This window comes from Zootoca vivipara, chromosome 6 (assembly GCF_963506605.1).
Source record: "Zootoca vivipara chromosome 6, rZooViv1.1, whole genome shotgun sequence".
Taxonomy (NCBI): Eukaryota; Metazoa; Chordata; class Lepidosauria; order Squamata; family Lacertidae; genus Zootoca; species Zootoca vivipara.
In genome coordinates this window covers 71,357,612-71,372,590 of record NC_083281.1, presented here as the reverse complement: position 1 = coordinate 71,372,590, position 14,979 = coordinate 71,357,612, and the positions used below count along the sequence as shown (strand labels likewise).

The window sequence follows — 14,979 nt, the reverse complement described above, 5'->3', positions numbered from 1 at the left end:
CATCCCCAGCCGCATAGAAGACAATGCAAAGCAATTACATTACGACAAGCCGTAATACAACAGAATTCACAGTTCTGTTGCCAGCTCAAGGACAGCACAAAACACCCTCTGATAGCAGCAGCAGCCGAGTGTGCTCTTTTCAGATGCTTCAGAGGGAGGTGTGATGCTCAGTGGCTGTACCTCCATTCATGGATGAGAGGGCTTTCTCGATGGCTACTAGCCATGATGGCTATGCTCTGCCTACACAGCTGGAGGCAGCAATGCTTCTGAATACCAGTTGCTGGAAACTGCAGGAGGGGAGACGGCTCTTGTGCTCAGGTCCTACTCGTGGGTTTCCCACAGGTGTCTGGTTGTGAAAGATAATAATCTGGCTGGGCTTCCCCGGCCACTCTGGGCGGCTTCCAACAGAAAAAATAAAATACAGTAACCTATTAAACATTAAAAGCCTCCCTAAACAGGGCTGCCTTCAGATGTCTTCTAAAAATCTGGTAGCTGTTTCTCTCTTTGACATCTGATGGGAGGGCGTTCCACAGGGCGGGTGCCACTACTGAGAAGGCCCTCTGCCTGGTTCCCTGCAACTTGGCTTCTCACAACGAGGAAACCACCAGAAGGCCCTCAGTGCTGGACCTCAGTGTCTGGGCAGAACGATGGGGGTGGAGACGCTCCTTCAGATAAGATAAGATAAGATAAGATAAGATAAGATGATAAGATAATCTTTATTGTCATTGCCCCCCTGCGGGAACAACGAAATTACTCGGCTGCTCCATCCACTCAGATAAGGCACTCCACATGAATTTAAAATAACTACAAAACATTAAACAATACAATAGAAATGGCAAGTAAAAATAAGATGACGTCAAAGTCCAAACTTTCCATTTAAGGCCAAAATTGCTGTTCTTGAGACGGCTCGTTCTCGCCTTCATTGTTCTGTATCTCCGTCCTGATGGCAGGAGCTCGAAGAAACGGTGACTAGGATGCGATGAATCTCTTGATATGTCTAGTGCTTTCCTGTGGCACCTGGTGATATAGATTTGTTCTAAGGTGGAGAGTGAGCAGCCAATAATGCTCTCCACTGTTTAATAATTCTGCACAACCCTATCCTATCCTGGGAAGTATAGCTTCCGTACCACACGCATAACCTATAAGTGAGCACGCTCTCAGTGGCACAGTGATAGAAGGCAAGCAGCAGGATGATGGAATAGATGGGTCATTGGCCTGATCCAGCAGGCTCTTCTTATGTCCTTATCCAGTGTCAGGGCCGGATGGCCGCTTTGCCCTGAGCACAGCAGGGTCCCCACGAGCAGGTCCCTCAGGTTACCAATAAGTTTTGGGGAACGAGCCCCATTTTGGGCAAAGAGATTGCTGCATTGCAGGGGGTTAGACTAGATGACCCTTGTGGTCCCTTCCAGCTCTACGATTATATGATTCCAAGCCTGTTCTCCATCCCTGGTAAACTCCGCCAGGGACAATCGGTGCTGCTCTTGCCTTGCACAGCTCTGATTCTTCATCTTTTTGGAGTTCCATCCTGGGTTTTGTTCCTTAGTTATATTGAGTGTAGGTTCACACCATACATTTAAAGCACACCATTTTCCCCAAAGAATACTGGGAATTGTAGTTTGTTTAGGGTGCTGGGAACTGTAGCCCCGCGAGGGGGAAAACTACAGTTCCCAAGATTCTTTTCAGGAGGGGGAAGCTGTGTGTTTTAAGTGTGTTTTGGATGTGGTTCAGATGCTTAGTGTGGATCTAGATGCGATGTGATGTTCCTTAATTATATAATTATATTAAATTATATTAAAATTTTAATTTAATTATATTAAATATTTTGTCCGTTGCTTCCCAACAGGTGTTTCCAAAGTGGAGTGGAGTCCTATGGAAATGTTGGAAACCGGCTTCCTCTTGCACTATTCATTGTTGATTTCTTTTAACCTTTTCCAGGTTCCTGACCGTGTCCGCTTTGTCACATCAAAACAAGTCCCTGAGTTACAGCCTCCTAACTAACCCGAATGGCCTGTTCGGCATTAACCAGGGGACAGGGGACATCTACTTCAGTCGAAACCTGGATTACGAGAATGGTCAGCACCAGTACCTCCTCCTGGTTCAAGCAAGAGAAAACCAGGGACAGCTCAGCAGCACTGTTGAGGTCAGCAACCCTTAACAGCAATGCACATTCAATTCTCCGCTCCAGTCATTCCCTCTGTTTCCAGTGTCCCAAGCTGATTTAGCCAGGACAGCATTGCTTACGTACAATAGGGAGGTGCCAGCAGTTGGGGGGGGGGAATACTGAGGTTTGCCAAAATACAAACAAACTTAAGAGAGGAGGGGAGGTGAAACAGCGAAAAAATAAACCCAAAACAACAACAACCCAATGAGAACTGTGTCCAGTGGCTGCGCAATGCAATTTGGTGCTGCTAAACACTCCCTTGCCTTGCCCTTTTTCTAGGTTTGGGTTGTGATCACAGACGTGAACAATTGTGCCCCAGAATTCCAGCAGTCGATCTACACCAAAGACAACGTCCCCGAAACCGTGACAGTAACAACTGCACTTCTACAAGGTTTGCCAAAGATTTTCGCATTTTGTTGTCAGGCTTGCATCTTGAAGGCTGAATATTGCATCAGCTTCACACATACATAGGAAGAAACACACAGCTGTGGATATGGCAGCTGCCACCTCAATGCAGTTGTTATTTATTTACACGAAAGGCACCATGCATGTTTTTTTTTCTGCCCCCTACCTCATTTAACCTCCACAAGAGCCCTGTGAGGTAGGTTAGACCGAGAGACAATGACTGGCCCAAGGCCACCCAGTGAGCTTCCTGGCTGAGTGGGGATTTGAATCCTGGTCTCTCCCAGTTCTCAATCTGACACTAACCACTACACCACACTGTCTCTCATGGCCTTTGTGCCTTTGGACGACAACATTGCTGAGCATGGAGCATGTCTGATAAAAGGTCCCAGACCTAGCTTACAGTCCGCAGAGCTTGCAGAACCAGCATGATGTAGCCTGAACTCTGCTTTTGTATTTTTTGTTTTTAAATCCTTGAATATAAGCTTTTGCAAGCAAAAAATCCTGAAAGGTCCCCTCTCTCCCCATCCTTTGCCCCAACAGTGTCAGCCCATGACTGTGATTCTGAAGAAAATGCGGAAATCCTCTATTACACCCTGAGCTCAGAGTTCAGCATTTCCAGTCACGGCACCATCTTCCCAGCCACAGAGCTGGATTACGAGCGCCCTAATCACCTGTATGAGTTCGTAATCATGGCGGTAGATAAAGGAGAGCCCCCAAGAACTGGGACAGCGACAGTCAGGATCCGCCTCTCAAACATCAATGATGAAGTTCCCAGGTTCTCACAAACAATGTAAGTATACGCCTCTTGTTGTTGTTATTAATGCTTCAGATGTCGTTTGATTAGTATCATGTCGGAGTTTCCATGTGATGATTGCAGCATCTTGATGGTGTTTGATCATCCCCAGGTCATTGTGTGGAATTTTGGGGCTGCCAGTAATACAGTAGCTGTCTGTTCCCACTGGGATTGATTCATGTGGTCCCTTATAAGCCAACCCCTTCCTCAAGATCAGGGGTCAGCAAGGTTTATTTTGCCTGGGCCAGATCAGTCCTGTGGAGATCCCTCCATGGGCCGGACCGTGCGCGTCCCCGCGATGATCGGCGTCTGCGCAGATGCGATTTTCGGCGCCACGGAAGTGAGTCCCTGCACCGTGCTGTGCAGGCTCGGTTTGGGGGCGGCTCGTGCATAGCTGTCAAGTTCTCCCTTTTTAAAGGAAAATTCCCTTATGCTGAATAGGCTTCCTCGTGAGAAAACTTGACAGCTATGGGCTCATGGGCCAGTCAAACGACCTCCGCGGGCCTTTTCCGGCCCATGGGCCTTAGGTTGCTGACCCCTGCTCAAGATCGTCATATTCCATCTTCAAGGAAGTGTGGCTGAATCATGGCTGGCTTGGCTAACCCTGCTTTGGTGGGGATGAGGGCTTAAAATATGGTTACCAGATGTCCCCGTTTCTTGGGGACAGTCCCCGGATTTACAAATCTGTCCCTGGACAAAATCCATCCCCGGAATGTCCCCGGATTTCATTTAATGTCCCCGGATTTATATTTTAAGTGTTGTAGATTTATTAGTAGGGAATGAATGTTGCTTGATTGGTTCAGCGGCACAAGACACAGTATATGGGGACTTCCGGTGAGGCAAAAAATAGTGGGCGCCACGACAGTGAGCAGCTCCTGAAGCCAGCCAGAGCCAAGCTAGCTCCAGGCTGCTGAGGCTGCCGCTGCCGCCGCCACTGCCAAGGGGGAACCAGGGGTGGCCAGCGCGTCAACTGGGGGAACTGCTGACCCCCCCGTGACCCAAATTGAGCTGGGAGTGAGAGCGCCTGGCCACCCGGCCAACTGCCCAGCGGCGCACCAGGGCCGGGAAAACCCCAGAGCTGACACAGGGAGAAGGAGGAGAGGAGAAGGAGATGGAAGAGACAGAAAGAGAAAGAAGAAAAAAGAGGGGAGCCCCGACCTTGCCGTGCTGCCGCCGCCGCCGCCGTTAAGGAGGAAACGTAGGAGAGCACCAGGAGGGCAAGGACATGTGGCCGAGCCCAGGCCCAATCCAAGCCTACTCCACAGTGGCTAGGGCTCCAAGAGAGCAGGCTGAGGCCCAGAGGAAGGCCGCGCAACAGAGGAGACCACAGAAGAGAAGATATTACTTCTTTAAAATGCTGAACAGTCACCCACCGGGAAGCATTTTACAGTGTTCCCTACACAGGTGCTGCAGTATTTCAATCCATTCTTTGTAACCAAAGTACAGAGCAGATGAGGTGAAAAGTTTTGGGCAAAAAGTTCTCATTTTAACACACACACACACAGAGAGAGAGAGAGAGAGCGATTTAAAAGATGTTGCTTCACTGGCTCTGCATTTGTTGCGGCTGCTTCAAATGCAACACAATTCTTAACACAAAAAGTGCTTCTGTCTGTGAAATGGTTTCTGCTGCTCTAGTTGCCCTTACGTTTTGATTTTAGTTAAGTTGCCTCGTGGATATTTTAAAAAAGCAAGGTTGGCAATCAGGTATTTTAAAGCAGCGTTTCTCAACCGCTGTTCCGCGGCACACTAGTGTGCCGCGAGACGCTGGCTGGTGTGCCGCGACGTGCGGCGACGACGACGAGAAGGCCGATTTGCATTGTCACGTGCCTGGCGGCCGCCAATAAACAACGCAAACCCGCCGGAAAGCAATATTTCTCCTCCTCTTTCCCAAAGCTCAGTGCAAACGAGCCTGGCGGCCGCCAATACACAACACTCACCCGCCGGAAAGCAATATTTGGCAAGTGTTTCTTACAGTCATAATTATAATATAGGGCGGCACAGGGTTAATTTTTTAAACTTTTTTAATGGTGGTGTGCCTTGTGATTTTTTTCACGGAACAAGTGTGCCGTGGCCCAAAAAAGGTTGAGAAACACTGTTTTAAAGCATGGTGAGAAAATCATAGGAGTGGAAGCGTCGTGTGTGATGCTCTGTACCCCCAAATAAATCAGCCTTGTAAATAAGCCAAACCAAGTTGCTAGCCTGCTAAGAGACCAGCAGCTAGCCTCTGCCAGCCCATTCACTCGCCTTCACAGAAGTCTTGGTCACCTGTGGCTACCAGGTGACTTATTAAATACAAGGATGTATATGCACATTATACATACATATCAGCAGGATGCCCTGTGACAGAGGTTTTTTTTAAAAAAAATCAGGGATAGGAGAACCCATAGCCCTCCAGATATTGTTGGACTACGATAGCAATCACTCCTGACAATTAGCCATTCTGGCTGTTGTTGACAGGAATTAAAATCCAACACGACTCAAGCTCTTGTGCTCCAATCCTGCTTGCTGGTTTCCCCCAGGCAGCTGTGAGAACAGGATCCTGCACTAAATGAGCCACTGGCCTGATCCAGCAGGCCCTTCTTAGGTTCTTAACACCTGGAGGGCCACGCTTCTCTTTTGCATAGTGTCCTTTTTTTTCCTGAATGGGGAAGTGATTGGGGATGTCTTTTCTTACTGTCTTTCCACTGCATTTAGCACTTGAGATTTGATTCCCTTTAGCCCTGTTTCCAAGTAACCACACTTAACATTATGTGCTTTGACAGCTATCGGAGTTTCGTTTCGGAGGATGCAGGTCCAAACACGCTCATAGCTACGGTTCATGCCATAGACCCTGATGGAGATAGTGTTGCTTACAGCATTACTGGAGGGAATCAAAATGGAAACTTCATTATTGACCCTCAGAAAGGTAACTATGTAATTTCTGCATCTTAGATCTTTGGTTCCCATATAGATTTTTGGCACCCAGGTGTCATGTGTGATCAGAGGTGGGCCAGAGCTTGTGTCTAAGCTATTATGGTTATTCATGTTTGTTTAAAACACAGGCACATCATGTCTATTGAATCCAGGTCATTGGTTTCCTTGCTGTTGAGTATTGCTTCTCATCTGCATGCAGTTGTGTTGAATTCATAGTGTTTCTCTGCTGCTCTTCATGACTCTGATCTCATAGCATTCCCTATAACAGAAAGCAGGAATATGTGTCTTCTTGACTTACATTGCTCAAGGATTTCATTTGGTCCTTGCATTTAAGGCAGGGGTCAGCAACCTTTTTCAGCTGTAGGCCGGTCCACCGTCCCTCAGACCATGTGGTGGGCTGGACTATATTTTGAAAAAATAATAAGGAATGAATTCCTATGCCCCACAAATAATCCAGAGATGCATTTTAAATAAAAGCACACATTCTACTCATGTAAAAATACCAGGCAGGCCCCACAATTAACCAGAGATGCATGGGCCAGATTGAGAAGGCAATTGGGCCGCATCCGGCCCACGGGCTTTAGGTTGCCTACCCCTGATCTGCTTCCCAGATGAATGTATGGATTGGAATGCAGTTATTCTTTGGTTAATGCTTCTCTGAACTTTGCAATGCACTTCTTGGCTTAAAAAATAAATAAATAAAAATGCTTATATAAATGTGTACTTAAGATTAAAATGCGTTCAAGAATGCAAATTTTAATGATAGAATGTGGTAGTTCTTACTTGGAGTAAGTGATGACTTTTCCTGATGTGACTCCAATCAAACTCTTCGCCTACCTTTCTGCACCCTCCTGAGCCAGGGAGCTAATGAGAAGTAAATAAGATGTCACAGATCTGTCCTTCTCATCTTTGATACGTCTTAGGGGTTCACTTACCATAAAAAATTAATTTTTTATGCAACTGGTGCTTTTGCAATATTAATGCTCCAGATCTGAATATATTTCAGAAGCCGGAGACAGATGCCATCAAACGATGGTACAAGGAATTGACTCAAACATCTTCCTGTAGAGATGACAACTTTCCGCACCCCTTTATGGCTTGTTTTATGTTACAAATACTTAGCGGCCTCATAATGCCACAGGTGTTCAGGTAAAACTGCCAGTGATGCAAACTATCCCACTGATGTTCACGCCATTTAATCGCTGCAGTTCTACTACCAAGAAACTGGTACTGGATAGTGCTCCTATTCTGAAAGATCTGGCAACTCAACACCACTTTTTGGGGGGCTGGCCTTCCTCAGCTGGGTGCCCTCCATATGTTGGTCATATTGACTGGGGCTGATGTGAATTGTAGTTCATAACATTTGGAGGGGCAGCAGATTAGGAAACTGATCTAGACAACAGAATCGATGATGGGTCAAACTCCAAAACTGGGGATGGGTGGAATTTAAACACTAGATTTTGAGTTGAAGAACACCCTCCCCCGGCAAAGAATTCATCTCAGATTAGAGATGACACCAGGAACTGTGGGAAATGGCATCATCATCATTCCCAGTAGTCCTTTGATGTTACAGTGCTCATCTACAGCAGGACCTGGGATGCCGGGAGCAACTTTTTCAGTGGTTCCCCATTTCCCTGTATTAGGGGTGCCAAAGAATTCCCACAAAACCAGGAACGGGAGTGGAAATTTCCCATTCCCGCTTATTTGAGCCATGTCCGGAACAGAAATCAATCCAGCGGATACATTCGGTATTGACTGTTGTTGGTTTCAGTCCACAAAGGGCATGTCACTGATGACATCCTGCCCCCTGCACTTTGTCTTCCATTTCCTTTGGAACTGGAATAATGGTAACATCACTAATTCCATGAAATTTAGTAGTCGAACTGCAGCAGAACAGAGACAGTACTGCATGCAGTGATTAAGGGGCAGAATGGAAGCTAATTCCTTCTTACATCCATAGCCTGTCTACTGCTGTGTGTGCAGCTGTATCCCAGCCCAAAAACCTTGACATGCCAGTTCTGATGAGCCTTTCTCACTATCTCCTGCTGGGTGGGGTCTCTGTGGCATGAACTTGTGGATTGATTTGTTCCAAACCCAATCGAGAATTCACTTTTTGTTTTAACTTCCATAAGATGTTTCCCCACAAATGAGTTGATGCTGAATTATTGGCTCATGATTGGCCTGCAAAATAAGCACAAAAATGTGTACTGTATTTCAATTAATAAGAATTAATTCTTCTGGTGAAGAATTGTACCCACTGGAGTTAAGTTTTATTTTATGAAATCTCAAGCCATGCTAAATCTGCTTGTCCTCAAAGTGCCTTAGCAATTATTTTTTGCAGGAGATTAACACATTTCCTCTGTTGGACAGTTTGCTTGGTTGCCAATTGTAGTTTTCTAGCTGTTGTGGAGATGGCCTTAGCACAGGCATCCCCAAACTTTGGCCCTCCAGATGTTTTGGACTACAATTCCCATCTTCCCCGACCACTGGTCCTGTTAGCTAGGGATCATGGGAGTTGTAGGCCAAAACACCTGGAGGGCCACAGTTTGGGGATGCCTGCCTTAGCATATATCCATCTTTTCTGTAACAGGTGTTATTCTGTGTTGCCTTTTGACTTTGGTACCCCCTGCTTGGTCAAACTCCCCAAAATCTATGCTGTCTCCTTGGGCAGTTTTATTTTAATATAGCGCTGTCAATGAAAATTTGCTTGATACCCTGAAATGCCAAGGTGAAGCTAAGACACATGTCAAAACACAAGCAGTGAAGGCGAAGGCATTTGCAAGGGGAACTGAGTGGCACTTGTCATCTTCATAACCGTCCATTTGCAAATGACACTTCTTATTACATCGGATAAATAAAAGACACGATGGGATGGTGCTGGCACAGGCATGAATGGCATCTGCTCACTGCAGCTTTTTTTAAAAATTTCTGAAGTTTGCTTTGCTTTTTAAAACAAACTTGTTTTAAAGATGTATTTCTGATTTTGCCAGCCCTCATATGACCCATAAGGTTGCTGCAGCCCAAGGCCCAGTGGAACAGAAGCTCCTCAGAGCAACTGTCAGCTTTGCTCTTTAAAGACCGGCAGAGGGTCAGAATGCAAATACAATATACAGTACCCAAAAAATTGCTGCAGGATTCGGATCTGGGGACATCCCCCCCCCCCCCGAATCATACTCATTCAAACAGTAGTGAGCATTTTGTCCCTCTGTTTGAAACAAGGTGGTGGTACAATTTTAGGGGAAGGACTGGGACAAACCAGTTCAGCTTGTTTCTAGGATAGTGGAAGTACTTAAGGGGGATAACTGCAGTGGCAGCAGATATTTTGGGTTTCTTATTTTATTTTTTACAGTTTAAAAATGGCATTAGTTCAATCAATCAATCAATCAATGGAATTATAATATAAGTAAATACTTTTCCCTGCACATAGAAAGCTAGTGTTTCAAGTATAGGGTTCAGCTAGAAGTTGTGCAAGGAAGTATTTTCAAAACACAAGGGGAGAATTCAAACAAGTTATTCCCTCACCCTCTCCAGCTAGAGTTGGTTTGTTCCCCAAGAACTATATTGCATAATTCTGCTGGACCTGATATAGCTAATCATTTGGAATTTTGGCATGGCATGAAGCTACTGTTTTTGAAATTCAAACATTTGGCAAACCAGCTATAAAAGGTGTTCTGGGATTGATTTATATCCTACCCTTCATCTGGGTTGTTCAGCGCATGGTTTCCGACAACACTTCTGCAAAAGAGAGCGACTGGCTCAGAGTCACTCCGGCAGCTTCATGGCTGAGCGTAGATTTGAACCCAGGTCTGCCTTTCCCAAATCTAGTACCCTGTGACCTCACCGGCAGTTACAACAGCAAAAGACATTTGTCATATTTTAAAATACTGTACTCTGTTGCTCCAGTGGGTGGGATTGGAACAAAGAGGTGGGAATCGCAAAGAGCAGGTTGCGGCTTAACGGCAGGAGACACCCTCTAACGGCAAGAGTTTTCTGACAGTGAAACGGCCTGTCTCAGGAGGTGGTGGGCTCTCCTTTGCTGGGGGGCATTTGGGTAGACATTGGGCACCCATCTGTCAAGGTGTTTGTAGTTGCATGACCCCCACCATGGAGCAGGGGGCCCGACTAAAGGACCTCCAAGGTCCCTTATGCCTTTCAAGTTCCATGATTCCAAGCTGTCCTCTCTTTGAAATCTTTCACAGGGTTAATCCGTCTACGCTCAAGCCCACTTCCTAGGCTGCAGGGTCCGGAGTATGTCCTTAACATCACGGCTACAGATGACAACGCCTCTGGTGGACCTCACTCTCTTACAAGCACTGCTTTGGTCATTGTGCATGTGGATGATGTCAATAACAACAAACCTGTGTTTCAGAAGGTAAACAGGCTGCCTTGCATCATGTCAAATACTTGGAGAGAGCAACTACGAATCCCCTTCTGTTTTGGCACACAGCATTCACGAAGAGCTAAGAGTGCAGCTCCAATGAACTTTATATTGGTGGGAGGGGGGAGCAGGTAGAGGTTTCTTTCACACCTTGTGGTGGCCCTGGTGCAGGGCTGGAGCCCTGTGCCTGCTGTTTACTTTACCAAAAAAATAATAATAATAAAAAGTTCCCATACTTTTCAAAAGTCCCTGTGGTTTCTGCATCAGGTCTCCTGCTCAAGGACAAAACTATGCAGCTGAGATCACGATAGTTTGGCCCTTATTTGTTGAGTGATTGCAGTTGATTGCCAATATTCTGGATTTTGCAGTATATGTCAAATTGTCTTTAAGTGTGTTTTTGCATTATTATCACTGTTATTATTTTTGCCAGTGCCAGCATTATCGTGAGCATGCCTCTGTGATGGAAAACCAGCCGGTGGGAACCTTTGTGTTGCAAGTGGAGGCAACAGACGCAGATGAAGGGTCCAATGGCCAAGTGAAATATGGCTTGATGCACAGAGAGGGCACCCTCCCTGCTTTCAACATCCACCCTGACACAGGTAAAGCCACTGTGTTGCAGCTTCATTGGGCCTAGTGAGAATACAGAGGTGCCAGGTGACTGCGCCTTTAAAGGATAAAGTTATCAAACTGAAAAATCCGCAGACAGGCAGGAATGGAAGCATCTGTCAACTTTGCTTCTCTCACCTCCTTATTTTTCCAGTCTTAAAATCCAGCTTTCCATAAGTTTCTGCAGCAATTTGCACATAGGGAAAAAAATCTACATGTAAATTATTCAGCATTTTTGTGTGAATTTCTCCTAATAAACACGTTTTTGTATGAAGCTGCCAGAAATTTTCCCTAATATAATGCAGTTTTGTATGTAAATTTTCACTATCTTACTTATCTCTACAAACATTTATTTGATCTATGCATTTTTGTAAACATTGCTTGGAGGACTGCTTAGCAAAATTCAAATAAGTGCCAATTTTGAAGGGTGTCTGTGTTTTGGAAAGTGTAGGTTTGATAAATTCAGATTTAGGCTGGCGCCTTTTGTGTGAACAACCAATGTGCCACCCCCAAAAATGAGCAGGTTTTTAGTTCTTCGGAAGGTTACACATGGCAGATGGTAGTGGAATGATGGGGTCAGATATTATTTGATGTTGAAGTTTATGTTTAGTCACTGTCTTTAGGTTAAAAAGGTTGGTGACAATAAAGGTATTGCCCCATTGTGGGTTTTGAATTTTTTCTACTGGACTGACAGCCCTGCAATAGTCTACTATTTACCTAAAGATACTACTGCTCAGTTGCAGGTGAGCAGGCTGCATCTCTGTATCTCACTGATGGGTTGTAGACAGGGGTGGGGGAGAAATTCACTTCGGTTCAGATTTTGATGCAGACCTACCCAGTTCCCACTTCCTGTAACAATATGTGAACTGAACTGCAGGTAGCTTTCTAAAATTCACACTTCTCTGAATTTTGTGGTGCAGCTCTCCAAGCGAATGTGTACAGAAATGTGTACGTTCAGGAAAAGTGTACATAAAATGCTTACATTTGTTAAAACAGTGTACAGAATTGTATGTTGTATTTTTTAAATTACTTTAACCTGCCCTGGTACCTTTTAAGATGAAGAACAGGTATAATGATGATGATGATGATGTTATGATGATGACGAAATTGCAGATAAGGCAACATTGCAAACAAAAATGTGCACATTAGGAGAAATTTGTACTGAAATGCTAGTGAATTTTCATGTATCTTTTTTTTAAAAAAAAGAAAATAGCAAGTTGATATGGAAATATGGCAAACTGAACTTATGTTGTTTAGTCATTTAGTCATGTCCGACTCTTCATGACCCCATGGACCAGAGCACGCCAGGCACTCCTGTCTTGCACTGCCTCCCGCAGTTTGGTCAAACTCATGTCCGTAGCTTTGAGAACACTGTCCAACCATCTTGTCCTCTGTCGTCCCCTTCTCCTAGTGCCCTCAATCTTTTCCAACATCAGGGTCTTTTCCAGGGAGTCTTCTCTTCTCATGAGGTGGCCAAGTGAACTTATAGATGTGCGGAAATGAGAAACAGAGAGGAAATGACATTTACAGATGTAGATGAGTTTTAGTTCTGTTAACATTCTTCTTTCTGCAAGAAAAAAACAGCGGGCAGTGAACCCTCCTGCTTCTTCCCTCATCTCAGTCCTTGGTTAAATACACAGTATTGAATTATTTCTGCTTGTGTTCTTATTTTCAGGCATCTTGACAACACTTCAGATATTTGACCGGGAGAAGCAGCGAGAGCATCCTATTACTGTGACAGCCACGGACCAGGCGGCCGAGCCCCTCATTGGGATCTGCCAGATCAACGTTGTGGTCTCGGATGTGAACGACAACAGCCCCAGATTTGAAAACACTCATTATGAATGTAATTGCGAATCCTTGGATAGCGTTTCAGTCCCCCCCGATTGCGAGCTTACCCGAGGTCTAAGATTTCTTGTGTGTGTTTCTGGTTTGGTTTTCATGCGTGTCCCCCCACCCCCGCTTCCTACAGATGAATTGTCACTTTTTCCTTTTTAGATTGGTTACGTTACCTTTTATTTAATGTCCTGCTTTTCACCCATAAAGGCTCCTGAGGATAAGCAGCTACATACAAATGCAACGATGCAAATGCAAACGATACAAATTTGAAATATTTCAGAAGTTTTTTTAAAAAAACCCCACACAAACCCATCCATGTCCCTGCCTTAACAAAAATGTTAAAGAAAATACAATAATACTTAGGCAGCATTTTAGCCTTATAAGAGTCCTAGGTGTGTGTGTGTGTGTGGGGGAGGTGGTGTCCCTGGATGGTTCCAGCAATTGCTCCCCTCTCTTCTTATTGCGATCTACCTACTTAACTCAGGACTATTATATATAGGAAAGCAATATCAGAGCAGAATCCTCTGCTACAGGAATAGCAGGGCAATCCAAACCAGCCCTCCTAACCTCTGCTCTTCTCCTCCAGGGGAACGGTGCTGATGTCTGCCCATTATTGTGTATCTCCTTCTTCTGCCCCCCCAAACCTGTGGGCAGGCAAATGTGCCACTGAACATAAAAACAGAGCCTGCAAGCAATAAAATCAGGGCACCAGCTGCTTTTATTTATCACAGAAAATCTGCAGAGTGTTGCCTGCAAATAAGCGTTGAGCTCAGGTGGCTTGTAGCATTTACTCTGCACCACTGAGTTAATGAAATGCACTTTCCTAGACTTCCTGAGAGAAGACACGAGTGTTGGGACGAGCTTCCTCCGCGTTGCAGCCCACGACGACGACTACGGCTCCAACGCTTCCATCACGTATTCTGCAGCCGGTGGGAAAACGAAGTACTTCCAGGTCAATCCTGCTACAGGCTGGGTTTATGTCAACCAAGCCTTGTTGCAGGTACGTTGTGAGTTGCCTTTGGTCTGTGGCCAGATGTCAGCTGGCGGCATCTGCAGATGGTAGGTAGAGCAAGATGCCAACTGTGGAGACGTGCAGCATCGTGGCTCCCTTTCTCTCCTGGCATAAATTAGTGCCACCCTGATGGCTGCACTTCAGTTGAGAGGCGCTTCCTCCTCCCCGTCCTGTTGAATGAATTATTACTTTAACCATAAAGCCATTCACAGCTGTCATGTCAGACTGATAACTCTTGTTGTGCCTTGGTGGGAAAAGAAGCAATAAACAGTTTTGACAGGTCATATCCGGGAGAGTTGGTTTTTAAGTTTACCGTCATTCAAAACCTTCTGAAGTTCTGCAGCGAGGAATCTTAGGAACTTCTATGAAGGGAATGAAATCGTCCTTATGATTACCATGGTGACATACAGATTTAACAGTTGCAGGGTCCCCCCCCCCAAAAGTAGATTATTTGGTAAGTAGAAGCTACCAGGCATGCACATTTGGTGGGTTGCCAGAAAAGGATTGGAAAGACAACATCCTACCCACAGGAAGCTCTGGAGTGCTTGCGAGGCTCTAAACGGACAATGGTGGTGGGTTTTGAATCTTTCTCTGCTACTGTAGGAGATTGACAGTTGTACTATACATGAACTTGATTTTTCAGGGATGAAACACGGAAGTTGTTTATCTCCCATTGATGTCACTGGGACTGAACTGGAGTACTATTCATTTGACTGACACCTACATCCATAGTATAAAAAGGGGCAGTGGGTGGCAGGAACGGCAACTTCAGGGTGGCGGGGAGAGTTGTCATCAGCCCCCTCAATATTCTTTAGCATCAAAGGCAGGCTCCTCCTCAGTATGCGAGAGAGGAGGAGCTGTGGCCATTGGAG

At 45.4% G+C, this 14,979-nt stretch overlaps 1 protein-coding gene across 1 annotated transcript in view; it reads left to right on the top strand.

Moving 5' to 3' along the window:
* LOC118086802 (neural-cadherin-like) overlaps nucleotides 1–14,979 on the top strand; it is a 67,249-nt gene that overhangs the window by 6,217 nt on the left and 46,053 nt on the right. The window contains exons 4-11 of the mRNA XM_060276466.1: nucleotides 1,936–2,140; nucleotides 2,441–2,552; nucleotides 3,107–3,356; nucleotides 6,122–6,264; nucleotides 10,472–10,644; nucleotides 11,081–11,249; nucleotides 12,932–13,102; nucleotides 13,923–14,095. Coding sequence (XP_060132449.1) covers nucleotides 1,936–2,140; nucleotides 2,441–2,552; nucleotides 3,107–3,356; nucleotides 6,122–6,264; nucleotides 10,472–10,644; nucleotides 11,081–11,249; nucleotides 12,932–13,102; nucleotides 13,923–14,095 — 1,396 coding nt within the window. The remainder of the gene's footprint in view (nucleotides 1–1,935; nucleotides 2,141–2,440; nucleotides 2,553–3,106; nucleotides 3,357–6,121; nucleotides 6,265–10,471; nucleotides 10,645–11,080; nucleotides 11,250–12,931; nucleotides 13,103–13,922; nucleotides 14,096–14,979) is intronic.